The 16,373-nt window shown below is 54.1% G+C and overlaps 1 protein-coding gene across 2 annotated transcripts; it reads left to right on the plus strand.

Annotated features, from left to right (window-relative positions):
- Nucleotides 1-3,129: 3,129 nt before the first annotated feature.
- On the plus strand, nt 3,130-16,029 carry TNFRSF1A (TNF receptor superfamily member 1A). 2 transcript variants are annotated; one of them, XM_035028403.1, is made up of 11 exons: nt 3,131-3,628; nt 6,862-7,004; nt 10,855-11,008; nt 11,252-11,380; nt 11,602-11,751; nt 11,979-12,057; nt 13,897-13,970; nt 14,097-14,204; nt 14,508-14,536; nt 14,714-14,990; nt 15,133-16,029. In XM_035028403.1, the coding sequence occupies exons 5-11, from the start codon at nt 11,604-11,606 to the stop codon at nt 15,447-15,449; spliced, it is 1,032 nt and encodes a 343-aa protein (XP_034884294.1). In that variant the 5' UTR covers nt 3,131-3,628; nt 6,862-7,004; nt 10,855-11,008; nt 11,252-11,380; nt 11,602-11,603; the 3' UTR covers nt 15,450-16,029. The 2 variants fall into 2 exon arrangements, with proteins under 2 accessions (XP_034884293.1, XP_034884294.1); XM_035028402.1 differs by lacking the exon at nt 6,862-7,004 and having other exon boundaries at nt 3,130-3,628.
- The last annotated feature ends 344 nt before the right edge of the window (nt 16,030-16,373 follow it).

A 16,373-nucleotide genomic window follows, 5' to 3' on the forward strand; every position in this document is an offset into this window, starting at 1 on the left:
GGATGCAAGTCCCTGGGTCACTGCCCAAGCTCCTCAGAGGTCCCAGGGTGGGGTGAGGGGCCAGCCTTCCATAGCCCTTGGCTTCACTATGGAAGCAACCATTCTTCAGGGGCGTTGGCAGAGACAAACTGGACCGCCAGCTCTGCCATGGGCATTGCTGGACATCTGCTAGGTGGCCATCACCACGTTAGGTGGGAGGGCGAAGCCGTGATGCCGCTCCCCTCAGGACACCTACTGGGCAGTGCTTGGGGTGACTCACCCTCGTCCACGATTTGAACTTCCTTTCCCTCCCCAACTTTGCTTACCGTCATCAGTCATCCACCTCTCCAACTGCTAAGTGCAATTGGAGTGACTCTCCTCCCAGTTACAAGATAATGCCCTCACCTGCCCACCTCCCCATCAACTGCCCAGTAGTTCGTGGGGGCGGGGTGCGGGGGGAGGATGAGACTCAGGCCAGTTCCTTCTGGAACCTCAAAGCCTGGTATATTCTTATTCTCTCATCATTGCAGAGAGCAGTGGCAGGAATCCGCCTGCTTTTATTAGAGGAGAAACAGGGATGTGTGAGTGGAACCCCAGTTTTTGGAATGCCGGTTCCTTTCTCCACTCTAGCATCAGACCTGGATCCTGGAAGTTACTCTTCCTCACCATCTTCGAGGACACCTCCCTGCTGCCTTGGTCTTACCCCTCTCAATTACAATCTTCCCTGTCCTGAGGAGCCATGGGAACCTTGGGGAAAGGGGGGGGGTGAAGGGAGCAGAGAGGTAGAAAAGGTTGTGACCAGGAACTGACGTGAGGACTTCTGACTTCCCTTTCCTAGACTCGAGCCGATGAGGGGAAAATGGTGGTGTCACAACAGTCTCCTCGGTCCGAGCCCTCAGGTTCAGCCTGTCCTTGTCTGCTCTCTGGGCCTTGCTTCTCCCGGTCCCCAGCCCCTCTCCTCTGGCTGCAGGACGAAGCTGGCTCTGTTGTGGACAAGCTCAATCAGCTCCTCCCCACCCCCCCACCCCTCAACAGCCCACACTGGAGTTTCTCCCGGCCCACTGCATTTCCACCCTGAGCTGTTTATGTCTTATCTATACATACCCTTGGACCCCAGGGTTAGGAGTCAGAATGGATGTCAGAGAAGAAAGGCTTTAGGTTGCCTTCTTTTCCTTATTGAGGAGGTTGGCAGGTGACGTGACTTGCCCAAGCTCCTAATTCTTACAGAACCAGCCAGATCTCCTGCTATGACCCATCCTGTCTCCCTGTGAGACATGGAGTCAGATGACAGGGCTGGGGCTAGAACTCAAGTCACCCAGACTTGGAGTCCAGTGTCCTTTCCATCACTCTGCTGCTGTGTGGGGTGTTTGTGTGTGTGTGTGTGTGTGTGTGTGTGTGTGTGTGTGTGAGACGTGGCAGAGGAGAGGGGGGTCTGTGCTCTTTCTTCTTCATCTGTTGCTCCACAAGCCCTAACAGCCAATTCTGTCATCCCCTAGTTCACCCCTCTCCTATTTCTCCATCTCTGCCATTCCCTCCCTCACCATTATTTCTTCTTCCCCTGGAGGGGTCATGGCCACATTCTCACCTCCTCCATGAGACTAGCCTTTCCTATTCCTACCAGCACCCACCTCTCACCATCTTTTTGAGACAGAATTTTATTGAACAATTTAATACCACATTTTTCAAAATTTAAAGTAAATACACATTTATCCTAAACAATGAAAGAAACTCTCTTTTTGTGTCAGGCTATGTATAATGGCTTTGACAGTTGGCACAGACTATTAAAAATTCCTTGTAACATTAAAAATAGGACATTAAAGTTGTTATTAATTGGGAATACCGTTCATTGTGCAACTCCTAACATTGCTACCACTTATTGAATGCTTAATATATGGTAAACACTTCTTTTTTCAGAAGCTGGAAAATGGGGTGAAGTCAGCCAGGGGTGGGGGGCATCTGAGCTCCATTTTCACCTACAGATGCCCCGCCCTTGGGATCAAAGAGGGGAGGCCAGGGAGAGCCAGGGAGGCTGGAGTCCAAGAGGTGGGGTCAGATGGTAGATTCAGGGGAGAAGGGGCCAGACGCTCTGATTCTAAGACACAGAGACCTCTCCGGTCTCCCTGCATTTCTAGCAACCTCAGCGGCTGGGGGACGTGAAAGTCATTGTGCCCAGAGGATATGTGGGTGAACGTTGTACCCTTGTTGTGGGACTCATCTGGGATATAGCCTGCACAAAGGGGGTGGCCTGAAATACCCAGAGTGTGGTGTTTGACTCAAGGGGACAGATAGAAAAGTGGTAATGTTGTCTATAATAGCAAAACAGGCCCTTGGACTGAAGTTGGGGCTCAGAGGTTTCAGCTGGCTGTGCAGAGAACATGCCTTGTGTGTCTCCAGGCCTCAGTTTTCTTATCTATACAACAGAGGGCTGTGGTAGATTATGTCTAAGGTCAATTTGGATTTATATATCAGAATATTTGGGAGAGGGGCACTGAGAATGTACTGGTAAAATGTGATCGAGATATCTATAATTTCCAAAGCATTTTCACAGGTATGATCTCATTTATCCTCATGACATCATTTTCCCCATGTAGGTGGGCCAGGCAATGTTACTCTCACTTAGTAAATGAGGTTCGGTGGAGGCTTTGCGTCAGGTCCCCGATTTTTTGTGGCAGAGCCAGGATCAGCAGCTGGGGCCCCCAGCCAGGTAGAGTGGATGAGCACCCGAGTCGGGGGAGGGTGTCAGGGCCCCAGGCAGGACAGAAAACTAGGGTGAGGGTTCACTCTGAGTCTGGGTTGGAGGGATAAATACCCAAGAAAGTGGGAGATCAGGATGTCAGTGGAGAACTCCGGGGCAAGGGAAGAGCTACTAAGGAACACTGAGTACCTGTCATGGGTCAGACCCTCAACCTGTCCCGTCTCAGTAAAACCTTTACAGCCCCCCCCCTCCCCCCGCCCTGAGCTAGTTCTCTCCCTGTAGCAAATTGGAAAACAGACTCACAGGGTGTAGGTTGTTGGTCCAGGACCAGCCAGCTAAAAAATAGAGCCCTCTGAACTGGAACCCAGTGAGTCTGACTCCAGAGCCCTGAGTCGGTTTATTACTGTTCACGTGGGAAAGGTCGGGTGACTGGGTGAGTGAGGAGGGAGGGGCTTATGCACCTCGGCGTTGGCTCGGGAGGGGTCGGATTGGTGGGTTGGGGGCCCGAGGCCGCCCGATCCGGGACTCGGGCGCCTCTGACTGAGCTCCAAAGGGTTACAGCCCTTCGCCCCCTCCTCCCGCCTCCTCCCTTCTCCGCCCCCAGGCTCTTCCTGTCCCGCAGTTGCAACACCCCATCTGCCTCTCTCCTTGCCCTCCCACCTCCTCGCTCCTCTCGGCTTTAATTTTCTCCCAGTTCTCGGGACTCGGGCTCCAGCTCTGGCCTTTGGGGTCGGAGGTCCCGGCCCGCGACCGAGCCGTGATCTTCACCCCGGTCTCCACCTCAGCTCCCCTGCCCACGGCCCCGGGCTCCTCTCGGGACCTGCCGGGCCCGCGCATCCCGGACTCCGCCGCCGCCGCCGCCGCCGCCACTGCCTGAGCCCTGATGGGGGAGTGAGAGGCCACAGCTGGCCGGACATGGGCCTCCCCACCGTGCCTGGCCTGCTGCTGCCACTGGTGAGCCCCGCGACCAGGGCCGAGAGGGCTGGGGGGAGGGGAGAGGGGCAGGGGAGCGGAGGGCGCCGCCCCGCAGGAGTGGGCCCTCGCCCCAGCCTCCCGGGGGGGCCTCGGGCCAGCGTGGCCCCACGTCAAACGCGGCCAGACGTTCGGGTTCCCCATTCGGCCGCCGGCCCTGAGTCGGAGGCCAGGGGGACAGTGAAAGAGAAGTCGAGGACAGCCAAGGAAGTTTGCTGGGGCCAGGAGGTGGCCGGGAATGTGGGGGCAGGTGATCCCGAGGGTGGGGCAGATTCGGGAGAGTAAGTGAAGGAGTGGAAGAAGGACATTCAGGCCTCGGAGTCCCGATGATTCAGAGTTCTGTCCTCTGGTGGGCTGGCCAGCCGGTGTGGGGGGGGCTGGGAGAGGGGAGGCTGCCGGTGGGCCCCGGCTGAGCAAACCCTGGCAGAGGGTAGGATTTGGATGCTAGTGAAGGGGGAAACTGAGTCCGGGAATGGACATGGGTTGGTGGGTAAGTTTGGGATGCTGTGTGTGTGTGTGCCTGTGTAGAGGGGGGTATTTGGGAGTAGAGTGGGAACTGGGTAGGGGCAGGGCAACCCCATGGAGAGCGTCCCCAGTGCTCTCCCCAGGGCCAGGACGCCCATCTGGAGGCATTCCTCACCCTCTGCCTCTGGCTCAGCTTCTAGATGGGTGGCTTCTGTTGGACAACCAGCACCACCTCCACCTGGTGCCTTGTCTCCGTCCCTGTGCCAGCCTTCCAGCCCCCTTCCCACAGGCCTAAACAACAATGTCTTGGTTTCTTCTTTTACAGCTGGGTTTGGGGAAGTTAGTAGAAAGTTGTTTTCGTCACTGGAAAATGTCCCTTTCTTGTGCCTCAGCCTCGTTTCAATGTATCCTTGATCTCCCTGCTTGTCCTGGAGTCACCCTCTGCCATACTCTGAGCCCCTGTCTCCCACCTACTGGGGTGGATTTTCCTGGCGTGCGCTGGCCAGTTTCTTCTAGGTCTCTGCCCTTTCCTGGCCTACATCCCCACTGTCCTCTCCTCTGGGTCTTGTGCTGTCTCTCCTAAGCATTCCTTCCTTTTCTGTCAGTTTCCCCACGACGGTCTCCTTTTTTGAAACTTTTTCTCTAATAAATCATTGAACACTACATCAAAAACTAATGATGTACTATACGGTGGCTAACTGAACATAATTAAAAATAAATAAATAAATAACAAAGAAGAAAAGAAACTTTTTCTCTCTGGTTCCTCCCTCTCCCTCTCTTTTCTACTGGAGTCCACATTTCTAGACCCTGATTCCCCAGGCAGCACCTCTCTCCATCTGGGCCTCACTGTTCTTCTCACTGTCCCACCTCCTGTCTCCCCAGCCCCGTCTCTTGACTTCTTTCAAGACTGTCCTTCTCCCAGGCTCCCTCCGCCCCCCTCCAGCTGCCTGTTCTTACTTCTTTTCTCTCTTTAGGGGTAGATCGCTTAGATTCAAATCCTGGCTCCCTCACCAACTAGCTGCCTGAACCTGGGCAGGCTACAGAACCTTCCATGTCTTAGTTTCTTTATCTCTAAAACGTATGTAATAAACACTACCTCATAATGTCGTTTTGAAGATTAAATAGATTGATATACAGTTGACCCTTGAACAACATGGGTTTGAACCACGCAGGTCCACTTACGTGCAGACTTTTTCCATTAAATACAGTACTGTAAATGTATTTTCTTTTTATGATTTTGTTAATAACATTTTCATTTCTCTGGCCTATTTGATTGTAAGAATATGGTATATACTACACATAACATACAAAATGTGTGTTAATCAATTGTTTCTGCTATCGGTAGGGCTTCCAGTAACAGTAGGCTATGAGTCGTTACGTTTTGGGGGATTCAAAGTTATACATGGATTTTTCATTAAGTGGGGGGCTGGAGCTCCTAACCTCTGCGTTGTTCAAGGGTCAACTGTGGGTTAAGTATTCAACTTAGCAAGTGCTGGGTCTGTGCTAGACATTATTTTAAGTGCTGGGATGACATCAGTGAACAAAATCGCTGCCCCCATGGAGTCTACATTCTAGTAGAGAAATAAAGTATAGCAAATAGAAAGCACTTATAAATGTTAGGTTTGTCTTGTTAGTATTAGTAGTATTGGTAGTGATTGCTTGGTGGCTACTGTGTTTGGAAAACAGAGGGTATGGGTAGTCTGAACAGATAGAGGAAAGTGCCTGGGGGCTGGGGTGGAGCATCCAGCCCCTGTGGGAGTGTGACTGGGAAGGGACCCGAGCTCATCCTGGAGCTGGAAGGGAAACAGAAGGTTTTCGAGGTGTCTGAGCTTTTCAATTGCTCACCATTCAGTGGGCAATACTGAGCACAGGAGTATGCCGTGTGTGGGGGGATAGTGGGGAAGAATACTGGAGAGACTGTGACAAAGCTCATAGGATTTTGTGTTCTCAAAGAGCTTACAGTCTGGGAGCCAAGACAGCCTGCAGCAAAAAAGTGGTTTCAGAACAGTCGGGGTGGGGCGGAGGGAATACCCACAAAAGCATTTTGATGTAGTGTCCTAGAACACCGATGGGAGGCAGAACCAGGGAAGGGAATGAGCATCATCCAGCTGCCTCAACTCTGGCTTCAGTGCTCCAGGAGCACTCCCTGCCTAGACCGAAGAGCCTACAAGGGACTGTCTCTGACCCAGCTGAGAACTGGACAGCATGAGCAGTGTATTTGCTATAGACCCCTAGCAGCTGAATGGGACCTGGTGCCTAGATGGTGCTCCTTAACTCTTTGTTGCATGAATCAAGGGACAGGCATTGGTCAGATGGAATGAGGAAGGGAAAACCTCATAGAAAAGTGGATTTGGGGCTGAGATTCGAAGTCACTGACTGGCAGGTGGCTAGAAAGAAGGTAGACTGGTTGGAGGGAGAGTAGGGGAAGGGAGAGGTGGGATTTTGTGTTGGGAGTGGCGGTGGCAGGAAGGAGAACGCCTTGGCTGGAGTGGAAGGAGCATGTTGAGGAACAAGAAGAAATGAGAATGAGAAAATTAGAGGGAGTGGGGGAGGGGATGAAGAGAGAATCTTGAATGTGGTCCCAGGTAGAGGAATTCATTCATTCATTCATTCATTCATTCATTCATTCATTCATTCAGAAACAGTTCTCTGAGGGCCTATGATGCCTGGGAACGTGTTCAGAATAGCAGTGGGGGACCTCTGCAAGTACTCATTCAGGGAAAGAGTGACCTGTGGAAATGATGTTCCAGGTCAGGTTCTGGAGAAGATGAACATGTGGCTACAGGCTGAAGCGTGAACACAGATAAAGGAGTGTGTAGGATGGATCGGAGCAGGAAAGAGGCTGGTGGCTGGACAGTCCGCTAGAAGACAGTTGCAATAATCCAAATATGAGGTAACCCATGGGTATGGACAAGACTGAGATCACTGGCAAGATGAACCGACAGACCCAGTGGCCGCAGGATCGGGACAGGGAGGCCTCGAGGAGAGAAGGGTAGCAGAGCTCTCGGCACTGGTGCGGAGAAGTTGGTGGTGTGACATTTGTCTAGACCAGGAGATGGATCCGTTGAGTGTGGGGCATGTTAAGGGTTCTGGAACAGCCAGGTGAAGTGCGCACCTAACAGGCTAGAGCAGGGCTTCTCCAACTCTTATCTGCCTTCATATCATTCATATGGGCTGCATTCAGTCACCAGTGATGCTCAAAAGGAGAGGAACACTCGTCAGACTCTCCAGTGGGGGAGTGTGTGCATGTGTGTGTGTGTGTGTGTGTGTGTGTGTGTGAAGGAGTGGGCATGGTTTGAGAACTCTCCCCTGGAGATAAGTGTGTTCTTACAAGGGGGCACTGACTCTCTACTTCCCTCTCTGGGAAGGAAGCATTGGCTTCAACTGGAGTGGAGCACAGATGAGTTGTTAGATCGGCCAATCAGTCTATACTTATTTTGCTCCTCTTGTTTTGGGAGCTGAGAAGATACCCAGGAGGATAAGACACCATCTCTGACCATACACTCCCTCTGATCGCTCATCTCATAGAGTTTATGATCTGTTTGGGGAGATCATATCTACTCACCCAGGATAATTATATTATAATAAGAGCCCGAAGTAGATATAGTTAATTCATGGTATTGAGGTTCACAGGGGGCTGACCATCTAATGAGCTTGAGTGGAGGAAGTGGCGTTAATGGAGGGCTTCAGGGGACGGAGGTGGGATCGTGACTGAGCTCTTGGAGGAGAAGCTGTCGTAAGCTCCCCAAAGATTTTGACATTCAAAGAACAAACACGTTTTAATTTAATGAACAAATTAATGCAGGGGAAGGACACAGCGAAGGTCGTGAGGTGCTGGGTCAGGGTTAGACCACAGGGTCGCTCTCTCCGCTTCTCTGGCTTCTCCGCCCCCTTTGCAGCCCCAGCACAGGAAGTCACACTTTAAAGTCTCCCCAGGCGGAAGTTGTGGGGGAGTTGGAGGGATGCTGGGCCACCCCCTCAACTATCTCTCCTCAGGCACCTCCCAGCTTCCTGCCTTTCCCCTGCTCCAGATGACAGGTGCAGGCTGGCTAGGGTCTTGGGGCGCAGAGCTTGCTCACCTCCTAATTTAGCTGCAAGATACAGCTGCTGAGGACCTGCTCCCTGGAGCCAGCTGGTGCCAGCAAACGGTACTCAGTGGTGGGGGCCTGAGGCCCTGGCTACTAGGGGTCAGACAGGGCTGTCTGGGGCGCTGCTGGGGGCTATGAGAACCCTGGGAAACAGGGGCTGGCTGTCTTACATCTCTTCTCGCCTGCTTCCTCACTCTTGGACGTGGGCGTTCAGGGCTCTGGAATGTTTCCTGTGCTGCCAGTGGACTTGGTTGGGGGCGGCGGGCTGTGGAGACTCAGAACTGGCCTTATTTCCTAAGGGTTGTTTGGGGACCTCAGGGAGGTCCCCAACCCCGACCCCACTGGCCAGAACCAGCCAGGCTGTGGGAATGCAGTGAACCCCGGGTGGGAGGGCAGCCTTGGTTTGCTTTCTTTTGGAAGGAACTGGGGAGTGTCAGGGGGCTCCTGTGAGAACCCAGGGAAAAGGCCTGTCGGCTGGGGACTGGTTGAATGGGGAGGAGGAGCCAGGGTGGGGCCTGGTCTAAAGGAAGGATGCTGAAGGGCGGGAAGGAGCTGAGAGGCCCCTCAGGGAGGGGTGGGTAGTGACCTGATGGGAGGAAGCCAGGGGTTGAGGAGACTTCCCTTTGGGATGGAATGGGAGAGGGAGCCATTTCCCGAAATCTGTGGGCCAAGTGGGACAGGGGTCCTTTGCCTGGCTCTTTTGAGGAGGAGGGGGAGGGGGAGGAAGCGTACTCCTAGTGGGGATTGGAGGCAGAGCCTGGCCCACAGGAGGAAGGGCTCACATGGGGTCTTAATGGCTGGCTGGTCCCTCAATCTTTGTGCTGACTCATGACCCTTGAGGAGCTGGGGAAGCTGCTGGTTCTCTCTCCCTTCCCCTAGATGCCCTCCCTCCCTGGCCTGAGTCACTGGGCGGAGCTGCTGGGAAAAGATTTCCCTTTCCCGGATCTGACTTAACCCCCAAAGTGCTGGAGAGGGAGGGAGACACTAGGCTTGAGAAAGCCTCTCTCCCTCCCTCGCTTGCTCCCCAGGAAGCTTATACCTCACAGGCCGGTGGGCCCTGAAAAGCCCCCCACCAAGGCTGTCCCGGGACTGGAGCCCCTACTTTTTCTCCCTGACTCTGTCTCTGCTGGTTGTCTTTGCTCCTGGGGGTGGGGGGTGGGCGGGCCCACGTGGAATTTCAAGTGCCAGTAACCTTAGGCGCTGGGAGCTCTTCTTCAGGGAAAGGAACCACACTTTCAGGATTGGGAAGGTCTTCCCATAACCACCCCAAACTCTTCCTGTTGCCCTGGATGCCCCAGTCTTGTTCAGGGGAGATAGTTCCGGAGTGGGCCAAGGAGGGTGCTGCCCTCTGAGTAGGGGAGCCCAGCCCTGCGGGGGGTGGGGGTGGGGGGGTGTTGCTGCTGTGTTTCTCAGGGTGGCTTCTGTTTGAGGCTGAGGCTCCAGCTTCCAGGCTGCGGCGTCCCCCAGAGGGTGCCTCAGAGCATGACCTGCCCACCTGCCTGCCTACTGGTCTGTGGGCTGTGATGCCCTCCTGTCCCAGACTGGGGTTTCTGTGATCTGTTGCTCCCCAGTGTTTAACACACTTTGAGGACATCCTCTTATCTTTACATAAAGTGGCGCTTATAGCAGAGGGAAAACCAAATCGAGACCCAGGGAAAGCCGGAACGAGGCTGACAGGAGATCAGGGGGCAAAGTCTGGGTTGGAGCTCCACACACTCCTGGCTTTGCTGTCCCCGGCTCTGCAGCCAGAACTGAGCAGATGATTCAGTTGCCCTGGGCTTGCCCCGAGGCTGTAAAACATGCCTCCCAGCATGCCCTGGTGTGCAGACGGCTGCAGGACTCCCTGAGCCGCCCTCAGCTCTAGACTTGATGGTCCTTTGAGCCGGACACCAGCCTCTGGCCAGCTCTAGTTGCGTGTAACCTACATGCGTTTCTCCACATTTAGGGGCATGCCTGCCCCTAAACTTCGTCAGTCACCAACCTCTTTCCTGACCCACAACTTTCCCTTTTACTCCCCTCCCCATTTGCCCCGGCCAGCCTGGGGCCTTTGTGCAGATTTGGTGGTAGAAGGGGATGTGGCCTGGAGTCTGAGGACAAAATCGTAAGTGAGGTTCTGATAGAGATTTATAAAGAAATTCTTCCTTTTGCTTCTGCCCACTCCCCAGGAATGGTGCCCACAGAAACATCACTTACTTCCACACCAATCCGATTTTATAAAAAACCTTTTTGCTGGTATAACACAATCCAGGAAAGTGCACAGATCCTAACTGTTCACCTCTGTGAATGTGTACAAAGTGAATACACTACGAACATAGCACCCGGATGGAGAAACACCACCCCAATCCTTAGGGCTCCTTGTTGGAAGGAAAGGCCATAATTGAGGTAACCTGCCAGTTCTCAATCAAAAAAACATGCTTGACTTGGAGGGACAAAAATTAGTCCATAGAACAACTAGGGAAGAATTAAGCACTGGATCACATGGGGCCAGCCGTCTAAGCTTAGAGAAAGAACATTGAGTGTGAGCGGGAGTGGCCTGGCCTGGGGAGAATGTTCCACTGAGAAAGGACTTGAGCTGGGAAGGCTTTGGACTTGCTACCTCTAAGGCTCCCATCAACCCTTTCCTGATGGGATCTCCTCTGTCTGATTCTTCCCCAGGTGCTCCTGGCTCTGTTGGTGGAAATATATCCCTTAAGGGTTACGGCACTGGTCCCTCACCTCAGGGACCGGGAGAAGAGAGCTATTCTGTGTCCCCAAGGAAAATATATTCACCCTCAAGATAATTCCATTTGCTGTACAAAGTGCCACAAAGGTAGGAGAATGCGGCAACAGTGAACCTGCTCAGTTATGCGGTCCTGCTTCTTCCTTTGCCTTTTCCAGAGGTTCTAGAACCTAGGGGTCTCTCACCTCCAGTCTCCTAACTTTGCTGCCTCTCCTGGGCTGGGATTTTCTCCCTTCTTTCCTCTGTTAGAGACTTGGGGAGGAGGGTGGCCCTGGCTGTTCTCTCTGGCGTGGGGCTCTTTCCTTGAGCTCTAACCCTGCCACCCCTTCACAGGGACCTACCTGTACAATGACTGTCCCGGCCCAGGGCTGGACACGGACTGCAGGGAATGTGAAAATGGCACCTTCACAGCTTCTGAGAACCACCTCAGACAGTGCCTCAGCTGCTCCAAATGCCGAAAAGGTGAATCTCAGGAGGCGGCAAGGGCTCTAAACAGAGCGCCAGTTGGCTCGGTTAGAGCAGTGTGCGCGCCTGTCCCCGCGAGGGCGGACAGACCTCTGCTGGTGGGTGTGGGCGGGAATGCGCGTGCACGGGTGAGTGCATGGGTGGGGACGTGTGTGCAGAGAAAGACACACACGCTGCAGTGGGGCAGGGGCTCACACCCCCTCTCCTCCCCTGTCCAGAAATGAACCAAGTGGAGATTTCTCCTTGCACCGTGTACCGGGACACTGTGTGCGGCTGCCGGGAGAACCAGTACGGGCATTACTGGAGTGAAACCCTTTTCCAGTGCGTGAACTGCAGCCTCTGCCCCAATGGCACGGTGCAGATCTCCTGTGAGCATGGCTCTCCCGACCCCAGCCCCCTCCCTGCCCCAGGGTGGCCCCGGCTCAGGAGGAAGCTCTCTGCCTCTGTGCCCCCGCTCCCTGATGCAACACTTCCCCTCCTTTCCACTCCCGAAGTCTGTGGGACCACCTGCACTCTCCTGCCCCTCCTGGCTTTCCCCGTGATCCTTGGGGTGCAGGGCAGTTCTCCCCTAGCTGTGCTGCATCTCTCCCCACAGGCAAGGAGAGACAGAACACCGTGTGCACCTGCCACGCGGGCTTCTTTCTAAGAGAGAATGAATGCGTCTCTTGTGTTCAGTGAGTATCTCTGCCATCTGCTGGGCACCGGATCGGGTGGGGAGGGGGCTTGGGGTGGGGTGCGGTGGCTGCCGGTGAGAGCCACCAGCAGGGCAAGGGAGACACCCCAGGATGCTCTGGCTCTTACTGGCTGTTTGAGTGGTTGACACTTAGTGTCAAAACACCAGACAGTTCTTCCTCCCACACCCCCCTCCCAAACACGGGGGGGGGCTTGCTCCTAAAATCTGAAGAAGTCTCCAGGAATAGAGCTCATACTTCATGGACTTGCAGTTCTTTTAATTCAGACATTTGGATTGTGGGGTGACAGGGCCTACTACAGTTCATCGATTCTAGGACGCGCATTTTCACATCTCTGAAATCAGACTGCATCTAACGATGATGTATCATGATTCACCTGGCAGCTCCGTGTGTGTGTGTGTATGTGTGTGTGTGTGTATGTAGTATGTAAATAATGATGCTTCTTACTTTCGATGGCATCTTTGCTGCAGTATGGTATTTCTTCCCCAGTCTCTGTTCAGGCCTCCTCTTTTGGCTCCACGGAGCCTGGTCTTGCACACTCGCTTGCAAAGAAGGAACTCTGAGGGCTCTAAAGTTCAACTGACCTGGATTTAAATCTCAGCCGAGCCACTTGGGCTGTGTGACCTTGGGCAAGTTACTTAACATCTCGGAGCCTTAGTTTTCTCACCTTTAAAGTAAGGCTAATGACATCCACTTGGCAAGTTGTATGGCTACAAAGTGTCTGACACTGAACTATTTTTCTTTTTCTACTAAGTCCGCTCTGTTGCTTCAAAGAGTTTTCACACTCATTCCATGAGGTTCTCACCATGAGCTTGTGAGGTGGGCAGAAGTGCCTCTTCCTGCTTTCAGATTCCTGCTGAGCATTCACCTTCCCCTGAGTTCCTTCTAGCCCCCCATGGGGTTCTCATCACTCCACGCTGCCAGTGACAACTCCCGATGGGGGAAGATGCGCTTGTTCTAGAGTGCTCTCTGGCTGCCCCCAACAATATGTATTTTAAATTTTTTCACATGCATGTTTAACCCCTCTCTCAAAGTCAGTGATTGTCACTAGCAGTGTTATCTCAAGAAAAAGCTCTCCAGCCTCTCTTTACCATGGGATTCTCATCAGTAAAACGATTCAGTGACCATTACCATTTACTGAACACTTACTATATGTCAGGCAGACTGATCTCACTTAACTCCTCAATTCTGGCAGGTGGGTAAGAACCTTATTTTGTGGATGGGCCAGCTGAGGCTTACAAGTTAAATGACTTGCTTGGATTTCACGCTGCTAGCCAATGAATGGGCTGGAATTCATGCCCTGCCTCTCACCGCTTTTATTTATTTATTTATTTTTATTTTATTATTTTTTAAAGATTTTATTTATTTATTTGAGAGAGAGAATGAGCGAGAGAGAGCGAGCACATGAGAGGGGGGAGGGTCAGAGGGAGAAGCAGACTCCCTGCCGAGCAGGGAGCCCGATGCGGGACTCGATCCCGGGACTCCAGGATCATGACCTGAGCCGAAGGCAGTCGCCCAACCAGCTGAGCCACCCAGGCGCCCCCTCTCACCGCTTTTAATTTTTTTCTACACAGCCTCCTCAAGACCAGTTCTAAAATTAAATGATTTTGTGATTAACTGGGGTTTCATTCCTCTGCATCAGGAAAGTTTTAATTTCCCAGGAGAGGTTTAATTTCCATTATATCAAGAGAGAGCTAAAATATTCGTAAAGCAAAGAATTTGCAATGAGGTGGAGTTTTTTTTTTCTTTGTCTCCCCCCCCCCCCCCCCATCTTCTTCTTATGGGAGGGCCCCTATTCACCTGTGCTATCTCTTCTTTTAGCTGTAAGAAAAACACGGAGTGCACGAAGTGGTGCCTACCCCCCGTGGAAACGGTTAAGGTCCCTCAGGACTCAGGTGAGGACAAATCACCCAGTTCCCATGCTCACCTGCCCTGTCCTAATCCTTGCCCTTCCACCTACCCAGCCAGCCCTGCTGCCTCCTGCTATCCCCTCCTCTGACCACAGTCTGCCTTGTCTCCAGGTACCGCAGTGCTGTTGCCCCTGGTGATCTTCTTTGGCATTTGCGTTTTATCCTTCATCGGTGTAATGTGCCGCTACCAATGGCAGAAGCCCAGGTTCTTCTCCACTGGTGAGTGGGGCCTTTGGGAGGGGAAAGCATGCTGGCGGGGATGTGGGAGGAGGGTGAGTGGGCAAGATGGACCAGCACTGAGGGAAATGAGGAGTGTCCCCTTCCTTTGCTGCCGAGAACCCCGTCGGCAGGAGGCGGCCCTGGTGGCTTGTGAGAGGTCACACTGCATCAGTAGTTCTCTTGTCCCCGGGGCCACTTTGGCCCCGAAGCATGTCACCACAAGTCCCCACGGCCAGCCCCAGTATGGGTGCCAGGGCTGAGAGAGGAAGTGAAATTTGTGACGCTTTGTTTCTTTTTTCTCAGTTTGTGGGAAATCGACACCTACAAAGGAGGTAAGATGAAACTAGGAACCTACCCCCAATCTTCCCTGATGGTCCATTATAATCTTGTGATACCCAAATGACCCTCGGCCACCCCTAACTCCCTCTAGTCCCACCCCCTTCCAGAGTAAAAGAGGGTTGGGGCTGTTTTTCCTCTCCTCTGCTAATGCTGTGCCTTCTCTCTTTTAGAGGGAGCCTGAGACCCTGGCCTCGGTTGCAGGTTTCAGTCCCAACCCGAGCTTCAGTCCCACCACGGGCTTCAGTCCCATCCCCAACCCCACCTTCAGCCCCAGGTCCGTCTTCACCCCTAGTGACTGGTCTAAGTTCAGGGCTGCATCAGTCTCTGGAGAGATGGCCTCACCCTACCAGGAGGCCGGCCCCATCCTCACCGCGGCTCCAGCGTCCACCCCCATCCCCACCCCTGCTCAGAAGTGGGAGGACAGCACCCACACTCAGCGCCCAGAAGGTGAGTTCCTAGACGGAGCAGGTGGGGGGGGGGCTCCTCAAGGGCGCGTGCGCGGACGGGGAGGGGGCGGGGCACGGGGCGCAGGGGGGCGGGCCGGGGCGCCGCCGCCGCCGCTGGAAGCTCACCGCCGGCTTCCCCGCAGCCGACCCAGCGGACCCGGTGACGCTGTATGCCGTGGTGGACGGCGTGCCCCCGTCGCGCTGGAAGGAGTTCGTGCGGCGGCTGGGGCTGAGCGAGCACGAGATCGAGCGGCTGGAGCTGCAGAACGGGCGCTGCCTCCGGGAGGCGCACTACAGCATGCTGGCGGCCTGGCGGCGGCGCACGCCGCGGCGCGAAGCCACGCTGGAGCTGCTGGGCCGCGTGCTCCGCGAAATGGACCTGCTCGGCTGCCTGGAGGACATCGAGGAGGCGCTGTGTGCCCCCGCCTCCGTCTCGCCGGCGCCCCGCCTCCTGCGATGAGGCCACGCCCCGCCCCGGCAGGGGCCTGCCCTGAGGACCGATGCCTTCTGGCGGGGCTGCTTGGAAAGACCGTGCAAAATGCCCTTCGGACCCTTTTTTCTGGACAGGGGCCTTGGAAGGGCAGGCATGGCTGTCAGCCACCTACTTGGTGCTACTCTCTCAGTGTACATAGATTTTCTCAGCTGCCGGAGCACTGCCAGAGGCTCAGCCTTGTGTGTGTGTGACAGGCGTCTGTGTGTGTGTGTGTGTGTGTGTGTGTGATCCTGAGAGTGGCTGAGTGTGCCAGGAGCCCAAGCTTGTGGCTGCAGAGACACCGCCCATTTTGGGTTTGGAGAACCAAACAAGGCAGCTTAGGGGCCTCTGGTTGGTCCCTGGGCCTTTTTCACAGTAGATAAGCAATTTTTGTATCAATTATGTTACACTAATAGAAACTGGGCACTCCTCTGCCCCCTGTTTGGACAAGCACAGTGAGCTGACCTGTCCGAAGGCAGGGGTGAGCACAGAACAATGGGGCCGCCAGCTGGAGCTGTGGACTTTTGTAAATACACTAAAACTCTGGAATTAAAGCTCTGCTCCTGGAGGGGGTGGTCCTTCTGAGTGGTGGGTGTGGGAGGCCGGGGCAGAGACCCGCTCCTGATGGGGTGGGATGGGAAAGGCCCTGAGCTTGGGCCAGACGTCCCACCACCATGATGCCAGTTGACAAAGGAGTAGCCTGTGAGCACGCCCCTCCCCATCAGGTTCTCTTTCTTCCCACCCTCATCTAGCCAGGCAGTCATTTTTATGCACGACTTTATGTGGGGCTCTGGTATGTCTATGGTACAAAAATGTACAGTACTTGATCCCAAAGCCCTCTGAGCAGGAGAGGCGGAGTGGCTTCTTAGTGGAAAGTGTGGTCTTTGAGGTAGAGTCCAGGGATGGGGTGGT

The sequence above is a fragment of the Mirounga leonina genome, unplaced genomic scaffold (assembly GCF_011800145.1).
Source record: "Mirounga leonina isolate KUSES-001 unplaced genomic scaffold, KU_Mleo_1.0 Mir_201, whole genome shotgun sequence".
Lineage (NCBI taxonomy): Eukaryota > Metazoa > Chordata > Mammalia > Carnivora > Phocidae > Mirounga > Mirounga leonina.